At 38.1% G+C, this 11,462-nt stretch overlaps 2 protein-coding genes across 3 annotated transcripts; one reads left to right on the top strand and one right to left on the bottom strand.

Moving 5' to 3' along the window:
- The first annotated feature begins 74 nt into the window (after positions 1-74).
- Positions 75-4,842, top strand: ppp2r3c (protein phosphatase 2, regulatory subunit B'', gamma). Of its 2 annotated transcripts, none has more exons than XM_047345916.1 (13): positions 75-251; positions 365-489; positions 602-706; positions 1,079-1,161; positions 1,677-1,774; positions 1,859-1,929; positions 2,017-2,149; positions 2,486-2,541; positions 2,666-2,741; positions 3,269-3,405; positions 4,084-4,221; positions 4,332-4,391; positions 4,486-4,842. In XM_047345916.1, exons 1-13 carry the CDS (start codon positions 185-187, stop codon positions 4,675-4,677), a joined length of 1,341 nt encoding a protein of 446 aa, XP_047201872.1. In that variant the 5' UTR covers positions 75-184; the 3' UTR covers positions 4,678-4,842. The 2 variants fall into 2 exon arrangements, with proteins under 2 accessions (XP_047201872.1, XP_047201871.1); XM_047345915.1 differs by having other exon boundaries at positions 76-251; positions 1,049-1,161.
- Positions 4,843-5,849: 1,007 nt separating this feature from the next.
- fam177a1 (family with sequence similarity 177 member A1) lies at positions 5,850-9,791 on the bottom strand. The gene is made up of 5 exons (XM_047345918.1): positions 9,672-9,791; positions 9,321-9,491; positions 7,744-7,810; positions 7,551-7,648; positions 5,850-7,465 (listed from the first exon to the last, which is right to left on the bottom strand). The coding sequence occupies exons 1-5, from the start codon at positions 9,738-9,740 to the stop codon at positions 7,253-7,255; spliced, it is 618 nt and encodes a 205-aa protein (XP_047201874.1). The 5' UTR covers positions 9,741-9,791; the 3' UTR covers positions 5,850-7,252.
- Between the last annotated feature and the right edge of the window lie 1,671 nt (positions 9,792-11,462).

Raw genomic sequence — 11,462 nt, 5'->3', positions numbered from 1 at the left:
AACACATGTGACAAGGAATCTTTTTATGGACTTCACAGACATTGTATTTTTAGATTGAAATTAAAAACATCTTAGCGGAAGTGACGGTTGAATATAGTTTCGTTGTTATATCCCCGTCTCTTTAGCTAGTTACATTTTGAGTTTTTAAGAACAAAACTGGTTAATTTTATTCTTAGCTGCCAGTATGGCTAAAGAGGAAGGGTCACATTGGTCGAATGTTCTGAAAAGGAGGATTGCCGTCTTAGAAAAGGGTCAGAAATTATGTACATTTCTGCTAACGTTGACGCACCAGCGAGTTTAAAAAGTAAGATTTAAGTTGTTTTGATTTTGTGTTTCTGTTTCCAATATTCTTTTTTTTTTAAAGACGAGAGGAACGAAGAGGAAAAGAAAGCAGAAGAAACGGAACTTTTCACCAAATATTACACAGAATGGAGAAGCGGAGTGGAGACAGATGAGTCCTACAAGACCATTCCACGGTTCTATTATAAGGTAAAAGTAAACATTAAACGTAACATTAACTACAATAGTTTATTAGATTTTCGAAGGTGAGGGGTGAAGTATGATCTAAGAGTAAAAGAATGACATTAGTGATGTTGTGAAGCTTCCAGCAGAAGAGGAAGTTCTTCTGCAGAAACTGAGAGAAGAATCCAGAGCTGTCTTCCTGCAGAGGAAAAGCAGAGAGCTGCTAGATAATGAAGAACTTCAGGTAAATTATTCTTTCATCAAAGTCGTTTATTCAACCATCCATACAGCCGTTTGCTATCCATCCATTCATCCATCCTAACAGTTCTCTGGTTTTACGGGTTCCGTTTTTTAAGGTTAACCACAGTTGAAATATTTGACTTAAATTTATAGTGAGCTTTCATATTTCTACTTTCAAAAATTGGCAAAAAGGAGAACATTTGAGTCCAGAAAAGTATAGAACTTTGACTTGGAAAATGTGCAGGAACTCTGTTCAAAACTAATTTTAGTTTCTGCAGACCTATCTTTAATTCAGATTTTTTTGGTTTTGTTTTGTATGATATTCGTTTTTCTTTTTTACTTTTAGAATCTGTGGTTTCTGCTTGATAAACATCAGGTCCCACCAGTAAGTGGAGATGAGGCCATGATCAACTACGAAGCCTTCCTTCAGGTTGGGAAAAAGGCAGGGCCAAAGTGCAGGTGGGTAACTAATAACTCACAATCTGCACTCTGCTAGACATAACATACCCAGCTTTTTCTGGTGGATCCCAAGTCATTCCCAGGCCAGAAGGGAATATATATTTCTTCCAGCCAGTTCTTCAGGGTCTGCTACATTTCCAAAAATCCCCAAAGCTATCCTGATTGCATGCTTGAACCACCTCTCAATGTGGAAGGGCAGTGACTCTACTCTAATCTCCCTGTGTATGATAGAGTTCCTCATCTTATCTCCAATATGTTATTCTTATCTTTTTATTCATCATAAAAAAGTCATAGAGCTATTTCAATTTTAAATCAAAGGTGACCATTGTCACATTGATTGTTTTCAGTCTAGTCAGGAAATTATTTTATCAACTTTGAATGTCTAACAAAAATAAAACAATTGAATCTAAATATTCCAGATTTTGGGGGACTAAAACTTTAAATATGATTGGATAAAAATGAATGGAAAAATCTGACTTTCAAATTGCAGATTTGGTGTTCCTTTTCTCCTGTAGGAATTTTTTCACAGCAAGAGTGTACTCCAAGCTGCTCCACAATGACCCATATGGCCGGATATCCATCATGCAGTTCTTTAACTATGTCATGAGGAAAGGTTAGGAAAGCTTTTCTTTTCATTTTTAAATGATAATTGTTACAATCGTTTTATTAATTGTTGCTCATTTCTGTTCTTTTCTAGTGTGGTTGCATCAAACCCGAATAGGTCTCAGTCTGTATGACGTGGCAGGACAAGGCTACCTCAGGGAGTCTGTATGTCTTATTCATCTTTAAGTGGATATAAATGTTTTCTTTCTTGCCTCCTCAAACAATGGTGTTGATTTCCCTCTATGTATGTAGGATCTGGAGAACTACATCCTGGAACTGATCCCCACTCTGCCCCAGTTGGATGGATTGGAGAAGTCCTTTTACTCTTTCTACGTCTGCACAGCTGTTCGCAAGTTTTTTTTCTTCCTTGACCCGCTTCGCACTGGTGAGTCTAACTGATTTGGAACTACTGCAATTATCATCCATCCATCCATCCATCCATCTTCTGCTCGAGGCAGAGACTAACCCTTCATATTATCAGTACTTTGTTTTACCAACCTAGACAGATTGAGCATTATTCTTATGAGTAGTAACAATAACTAACTGTGTATGCCAAGTTCCAAATATAAGAACTTTAATATTTTTACACTATATCAGACTTAAAGTGTAATTAAGTTTATTTTGTTAATCTTTATATGTAGCCTAAAGCTGTCAGCTGATCATAATAGGAAGATCATTAGAGATCATGTGTATGATTCTGTGTAATTTGGCCTTTTAACAGGGAAAATTAAAATCCAGGATATCTTGGCCTGCAGTTTTCTGGACGACCTGTTAGAGGTATGATTGTTTTTACCTACCTGTGAATGTTAAATAGTATCCAGTAAAAACATTTTATTGGTGGTACAATAACAAAACTTGCTGAAATTGTTCACTATTCGGTGTTTTTTCTCCACTATGCCAGTTGAGAGATGAGGAGTTGTCTAAGGAAAGCCAGGAGTCCAACTGGTTCTCAGCCCCGTCGGCTCTCAGGGTCTACGGTGAGAAAACGCGGCAGTGTTGACGTTCACACAGCTGGCTAATGCGGCCCAAATCCAACTCTTTTTTTTTTTGCACATATTTGACCCATATCTAACTTTTTTGTGATAGTCAGAACGACCCACTACGATTTTTTTTCACCTCTGAAGAAATCTGAATCGTGCCACTCCCATATGTGATACTAAATCAGAAACGCATCCAGTGGTTTTCAAATCGTCCGCAGTCAGGACAGATAGAGACACAGAGACATCAATATCATTATTACTTCTGTAAACAGCGTGCTTCTGTTTGACGTCAATATTCTTCTTCTGCACATGCAGGTCTCTTTGGGGTCGTGAACCATTTAGACTGATGTCTGATGGCCATCACAATTAAATAGTCAAGTGAACCACCACGCAAAAAACTTGGATTTCAGTAAAAAATCTAAATTGAGCATCAAGCACTGCTGTGCGAATGTAGTTGTCATTCTTTTTTCAGGTTCTCCTGCTTTTCCTGAAATTTAGATTTTTCTAAATCTGCATGTCAACAGGCCAGTACCTGAACCTGGACAAAGATCACAACGGCATGTTGAGCAAAGAAGAGTTATCCCGCTACGGCACAGCTACTCTCACTTCGGTCTTCTTGGACAGAGTGTTTCAGGAGTGTCTCACCTACGATGGAGAAATGGTACGACAGTTGGGGTAGAGATGATTCCTGCTGCACTGATTGAAATTAGGGATATTCTACCAGAATAAATGGCCTCATTTCTGTGTTTTCATAATGGACAGACTTTATTTTAACTGTCACTGACTGATGACTGTCCATTTGGAAACTCAACAACAGGAAGGGTGTGTGGAGAAAGTTGCTTTGTTATATACATCTTTCAACCTCTGTTGGATTTGGGAATGTTGGTAATCTTTTGGGAATTGTAGTATTAACATAAGGACCTACATTTTCTCAGGAATACACATAAAGAATGCGGTTTTTGCTAACTGAGCTAACCGTGCTAATCACTACTATAATATACAGGAAAGTTTAAAATGCCAACTCCTTAATCGTTTTCTTTGTTTTTTATTTTACAGCACTTGCTCTCTCATACATTGTTGCCTCTGCTTCTAATTAAAATAATGAATAGACGCTCACCAAATCAAGACTATAAAAAATATGCTGCTTTCATGTCTTCTGATATCATAGTCCTTAAAGAGAAATCGGCCAATCAAAGCTTTACAAACACCTGTATTTGGCCATAACATTATTGCCAGTGCATCTCTAAATGTGTGTCTTTTTCATTTTAAGAGACCAGCTGGTTGTAGGTAACCTGTCTGTGATATTTGCCTGAACTTTATGCTCTCACACTTTTTCCAGGACTATAAGACCTATCTGGACTTTGTACTGGCCCTGGAAAATCGGAAGGAGCCCGCAGCATTACAGTATATTTTTAAACTTCTGGACATGGAGAATCTGGGATACCTCAACGTCTTCTCCCTTAACTTCTTTTTTAGGGTAACACCCTCACACAAAAGGAATTATGTGTGCAAAATAAAAATAATTATCCGTACTGTTTGTTTTGTTGGGCTTCCAGGATAATCAGTGTTTTTTTTTTTGCCCATCAGGCCATTCAGGAGCAGATGAAGCTGCACGGTCAGGAGCCTGTTTTTTTCCAGGATGTGAAGGTAAAGTGACCTCAGACAGTTTGTTTGGCTGTAATGATGATGTGTGCAGTACATTTGATAAGGTTGACAGTTTTGAACAACTGTCTGTACTCAGGATGAAATCTTTGACATGGTGAAGCCTAAGGACCCCTACAAGATCACGCTCCAGGATTTGGTGAACAGCTGCCAGGGAGACACAGTGGTCAGCATTCTGATCGACCTCAATGGATTCTGGACCTACGAGAACAGGGAGATGCTGGTCGCCAACGACGACAGCAGCAATACAGTTGACCTTGATGAGACTTGAAGAGGATCCCGATAAATACCGGCCGCAGCAGGATTGTGACTGCGGTTTCATTACTTATGAAGACTGGGCTTAGGACAAGAGGAAGGAAGTGGGATAAAGAAAATGGAAGCGTGTTAAAACATATTTTGTAAAGAAACCATTTGTATAAAATTATTCTCAAATCAACTCGTAGAACGTTTAGTTGTGTTTAGTATCCTCATCCAGGATGATTATTTAATCCACCTTTTTTGTTTTACTGCATAAACATTATCAGCGGGTTTACTTATTTATTTTTTTTGTTTTTTAAGGTCAGTACTGAAAGTATTGGTCAGGTCAGAAGTTTGTATTTACTCATCATATGCATTCAGGTCAGAATTGTTTAGGGCTTTTAATAAGGCACTCTCATCGGCCACTTTATTAGGTACACCTGCTTGTACTGGGTCTGATCCCCTTTTGCCTTAGTTATTCAGGGCATAGGTTCAAGAAGGTATCAGAAACTTTCCTCTGGGATTTTGGTTCATATTTTCATGATGAAATCACACATTTGCTGCAGAGTTGTCAGCTGCATATCCATGATGTGAATCACCCGTATACCACATCCCAAAGTTGCTCTATTTTTTGTGTTAACCAGCAACTGAACAGGTAATTCATGTAGTGGCCGGATGGTGTATGTCTGGAGGCATTAAGGCGAGGCCTTTCAAACCAAAGAACCTTGGTGGTAGCATGATGCTGTGGGCCTTTTTTACTGCTAGCAATACCAGTTCATTACACTAATGGGATAGAATAACAAGTGAGGGCAGCCTCCACAATTGACCACAAAGCAACAGTGAAGAATTTTGAAATGTTTTGGTGTTCAAATGAGAGAAGGATCCCAAACACAAACTATTCTTAACCTCTGACTCCAAATATCCAGCCCCATTGAAAATGTATTGACTGTGTTTAAAATCTGGGTTTGTGCCATAAAAGAAACCAATTTATATGAACACTACAAAATAGTGTATGAATATCAGCCACAAGATGGTGCAACTTACTAAGGGACAAATGTCCAAGTATTAATGGGGATGTATGTATTTTACAATAAGTTTAATTTTGTTCACCCAAGTCCAGGCTAGTTTATAACGGAAAATGAACAGTCCAGAAAAATACAAAGTTTCTTTGAGGAATGGATGTAAACATATATAACAAAGACAACATTGACCTTTCTGATTTAAAATTTATTAAAACTGAATATATAAATACATATGCAGGCAATAGAGTCCAGTTAAAATAAGGAAATCTATCGCATTGTTTCTTATTTTTCTTCACACACAAAAACATCAAGTTGTTTATTAATGAAAGACATTTATCCAAATATAATCAGGAAGATTATCTCAGACTTCTGTGTCCATGTCAGCAACACCTGACTGGAGTTAACCCTCCTCAGAGATCTGAAGCCAGGTAACGTAGTGATATCAGTGGACAACAATAAGAAGCTTAAGATGCGCAAAGCAAGGACACTTATAAATACATGAGCTGTGTAGGCATCTATAAACCAATAACCTTCAATATATTTTAACAATAGATTATTCTGTGCAGGTTTGAAGGGCTCCCGAAGTAGTATATTGAGGTGTTTAATGGAGAATATTTTAGTTTTTCTTGTACAGTCAGCTCTGCTGCTTCTTGCCTCAAACCAGCCGACTCACATTAGCTCATCAAAGTGAAAAAGAAGCGGTAACATGTATAGACATTTACTGGAGTGTATTCAAATACAGATAAATCCTCTTTGGGGTTAAAACCAAACTTACTATAATAATACAAAAGTAAAGCTCAGCCTTTAATTTCCTTTTCCAACACTTGTATAAGGCAAATATATTGGTGTTTAATTGACTTTTCATTCACAGTTAAAGTGCAGCACATAGAGGTGACTTTGAGACATATTTATGAAATTCTAAATGTTTATTCGTTAGCTCCTGGTTCTTTTTGCACCATTGAAATGTTGAAATACAAAAGTACAACTACTGTTCACTTTAAATTTTATACTCTACCTCTATATTTGCCAAATCAAAACCACCAGCTGGTTCTACATGCAACATCCTGGTACTACAAACTGTTGAGTAAAGAATAGCAATGGTAAAGGGAAAACATGGGTCCTGTTATTCATGTGGATACTTTGGCAAAAATGGCAACTCTAAACCTTCTTACAGATTAAAGAAACCCCATCCTTTTTTTCCCCGAATAGGATCGAACAAACGTTTCCTAGGATGGGTCTGGGAAACGAGACAAAGAGGCCAACATTATTGACCCAGCTGCTAAGGTCCTCAGTTATCAAATCTAATTTAGTATATACGTCCTGGTCCCTCTGGCTGGCCTTAACTCTATAAATAAAAAAAACTGAGATGGATGCACAAGGCAACAACCAGCATTTACTTCACTATCTCAACCAAGAGCTCATACCCAGGCTGATATCTAGTTTTGCATAGATTAGATGCAACACTCAAAGTTACATTCACAGGTATGGCTTGTGCAGCCACTTCCACTGTTATAGCTAAATCACTGTTACAAACATAAACAATTTGGAAAATAATAATTAGTGCATGGAGCTAAGTTCAGTTATTTTTCAGGAGGGGAGAGGAGATGGGACTCTGTTTGGATCCAGATTCCTGAGTGAAGACTCGGGTTCGAGCTCAAAGCTGACGTTTACAAAGGAGGCTCCGGACCCTTCTGGCTGATCCTTCACTGCAGCAGGATTTTCCTGCTCCCCTCTACGCTGTGCTGCAAACGTGCGCTCAGCCTCTTCAGCGAGACGGTCCTCCTCCTCTTCCTCCTCCTTCTGCAGGAAGACAATGTTGTCTTACATTTGTAAGATGCAACTATCCTCTAATGTGGCTGACATGATCACGCTGCGTGGATCATACCTCTTTCTTTATGCGATAGTACTCATCAATAGCATACTGGTATTTAGGAGTGGTGATGCCGAACAGGGATGCCAATTTCTCCCCCATGAAGTCGCACACTGCAACAAAGATTCAACAGAACAGCTGATCTAATTTCTAGCATTTTTATAAAGAAAAAAATATTTTAAAGAGCAAAGATCCATTAAGGCACTACCTGAAATAGTGGAGGTTGCCACTCTCCACATGTGGAACCAGAAATAAGGACCCCACGTCAGTTTGGACTGGAGCACAAACAAAACAAAATGCTTAATGACTTCACATAATTCTTATAAACAGAGAATTCTATACTGACAATCTAGAAAACATTACACATCTATACAGGTGCATCCCAAAAAATCAAATAAAAATAAAATATTTCTGGTTTTATATATCTTATTGCCAGGTTATAGTCTACACAACCATAGGAAAGACTGCTGATTTGACAGTTGTAAGTGCTAAAGAAACTGGCACACTATTGTATTCAAGGATATAAAAGGAAAGGTGAGTGGAAGGAAAAAGTGTGGTAAAAAAAGGTGCTCAAGCAACAGGGATAACAACAGCCTTGAGAGAGCTTGGTGGACTTTCACTACATGTGGACAACAGCTGGAGTCTGTGCTTCAAGAACCACCACATAAGCATATCCAGGACATGATCTGCAACTCGCAACTTTTTTTTCTGTTAAGCTACTACTGAACCAAAGACATGGTCAGAAGTCACGTACCTGCGGTAAAGAGAAAAATAGGACTGGACTGTTGCTTAGTGGTCCAAAGTCCTCTATTTTAATTTAAAGTAGATTTAGCATTTCATTTGGAAATCCCAGAGTCTAAAGAAGAGTGGGGGGACAGAATTAAAGTTGCTTGAGGTTTAATTCAATACAATTCAAAAATACTTTATTAATCCCAAAGGGAAATTAAATGTTGTTATAGCTCATATTATGAAGGTTTCCTCAAAGAGCCGTTGTAGATGCTAATGGCTGTGGGCAGGAAGGATCTCCTGTAGCGCTCCGTCTTACAGCAGATCTGAAGAAGCCTCTGACTGAAGACACTCTGTTTATTTTAGTGTGAAGTGTAAACAGTCAGGGATGTGAGGAGCTGATTGCTGTAAAAATTTAAGACATGCTCCAACCTGCTGACAAGCTTTATAGATATACTGATTTTATTTTCTAGCAGGACCCGGCACCTATCAGCAATGCCAAACTACCAATACCTGGTTTCCACGTTCGCTGTTGGTATTGTATGTCAATACACGCCATGCTGGACTGATGCAGTAATTAATGTGAAAGAAGACCAAAGACCTGACTGCACACACTGGACAGTAAATGGAAATACTTTTCAGGATGTAAACATTTCAGTATTAAAAATAATTTTATATCAGATTGGTTTTATGTAATAATATCATTATCTGGGAAACTGAATTTTAGGTTTTCATTAGCTGTAAGCCATATTCTTCCAAATACTGATGTTTGCCTTTATGTGAAATAGAAAAAGAAATGACTAGTTTTTAACCAAACCAATAATAATGAAACAAATGAATACATGTAAAACATTTGTGATTAGTTAGTTGATCATTGCTGTGTAATAACAGCTCTTCGGTGCAAACTGTATTACTGATATTTTTAATAGACTCAAGTGCCTTATGTCAACAATGGCTCATCTTTTGAGTTTTGCAGCCTTTTTAAGCCTGAACGACTGAAAGCGAGCGACAGAGCAGCCATGGTCCGCATGAAACACCTCAGGAATCCACTGACCCTACCGTATCAACTGCAATGACCTCCTGCTTCACAGCTTTCTGCTCTTCCTCCTCATCGTCATCAGTACTGAACTCCTCCATGATGTCCCCGTTGGCGAAGTGAATGATCCTCCGGGGGACCTTCACTTTCCCCGCCGTACACTCCGTAATCTCCACAGTCTCAAACTCCGTGCGCTGAAACATCAAAAAAGTCAAAATTTTAAGAGCCTCCATCATCATCATCAAGTGTTTGTTGGGTTCGTTTGAGCCGTTAGCTCCGTGGCTAAGGAAGTAATGGCAACACGCTATAAAAAAGTTCTTACTTTATCTTCAACAGGTATTAAAACAGAAGATTTTATCTCAATAAACACTTACCCCTTCTGCTTCCATATTTTGTCCCAATAAAACGTTTCCATTAGTCAAAAAAAAGGACAAATCTGCCATCAGACTGACTCCTTCCAACGCACTGCTACAGACGTTGGTGCTGCTTCCGGTCTTTCAAAATAAAACAAGGACAGTTTTCTCATGGAGTTTAAATAGAATAGAATAGAATAGAATAGAATAGAATAGAATAGAATAGAATAGAATAGAATAGAATAGAATAGAAATAACAGTTATTGTCCCGTAGTGGTGAAATTCAGGTGTGTCATCGGCAAAGTAAAAGGCAAATGGAAGCATACATTTACTCTTAATCATAAAAAAACGGAGATCAGAAAACAAGAGTAGACTGTAAAGGAAAGGAAAAAAATTACAAAAACTTCAGAAAACTCAATTATTAAAATGGCATACTCAGATCAATGAAATGCGCAACTGAGTAGAGTGATTTGAAAATATACAAAAAGTGCATTTGTAATTGTGCATGAGAAAACAACATACTATTTATAAACAAAAATGTAAAAGATTCAAATAATATATAACACCAGTGAACCTCAATAGGTATAACAGGGAGATACCTGATAAATGTCCAAAATGTACAGAAGAGAAGGGTACTTTGGTTCACTGCATGTGGTACTGTAGGAAAATGTTGTTGTTTTGGAAAAAGGTAAAGGATGTAATTGAGGAAATCATTTCCAAGCAAATAATATTAGATCCAAGGCTGTTTGTGATTGGGCTGTACCCACAAAAACATAACTACACTAAAAATGAACACATATTTATAAACTTAAGTTTGCTCAATGCAAAAAGAAAAGATGTATATAGTTGTTTCGGAAGAAGACTAATGGACCAAATATCATGCAATGGATCCGACAGATGCCATTTACGCTTCCTTTGGAAAAGATTACATATGTTTTAAAGGGGAAACAGGATTTGTTTGAGTGCATCTGGAATCTCTTCATCATGTATGTTAAAGACCTGAACATAACAGAGGATGGAGCGAGTGATTGAGGATATCCACTGCAGTTCTCAAAGACAATTTTCTTGAGGTTCATAAACTGCTGAATTTCATATCTCGAAATGGAGATGATGCATGGACTTTGTTGGGAGATGCATTATGATTAAGATTGAGAGAAGCATACAGTTGATTTTGTTTGTGTTTTGTTTCAGGCTTGAACACAATGTTTAATACTATGATGTTTGATACGTTTTACAGAATGTTTGAGCTGTCTGTATGAACTTATAAAATCTCAATAATGCATGGGGTAGGAGACATTGTCTAATAGTGATATTATATTATGTTTTCTAGAGTCCTGTTATCTCCCACCACCTACACTGAGTCAAGGAGGCATAGTAGGACAAGAGTGGTCTTCCTGATGAGCTTATCTAACTGCTTCCTCTCAGCTGTAGATAAACTGCTGCAACATACTACACCACAGTAAATGGCTGATGCCACCACAGTTCTTCGTGAGTGCCACCTGCACTCTAAAAGATCTCAGTCTCCTTAGCAGGTAGATTCTTTCATGACCCCTTCTGTAAAGAGTGTCGAAGCCGTCTCTGCTTCCCCAGGTCCGTTGTTTTGGGCACAGGTTTCAAAAGAGTGAAATAAACACAAAGTACAATCAGCTTAAATTTGCCTCTGCGCAGAGGGAGAAAGATGCCCCAGCCAACACCTGCGAGCAATAACTCTGCTCTCTCTCTGGTTCCAGCTCGTTTTATTAAGTCTCCAGGGTATGTTCACATTTCCTTTTTTACATATATCATATCACTTAGTTGTACAACATGACAGTT

The sequence above is a fragment of the Girardinichthys multiradiatus genome, chromosome 19, assembly GCF_021462225.1.
Source record: "Girardinichthys multiradiatus isolate DD_20200921_A chromosome 19, DD_fGirMul_XY1, whole genome shotgun sequence".
NCBI classification, from domain to species: Eukaryota; Metazoa; Chordata; class Actinopteri; order Cyprinodontiformes; family Goodeidae; genus Girardinichthys; species Girardinichthys multiradiatus.
This window is presented reverse-complemented; position numbering and strand designations above follow the sequence as displayed.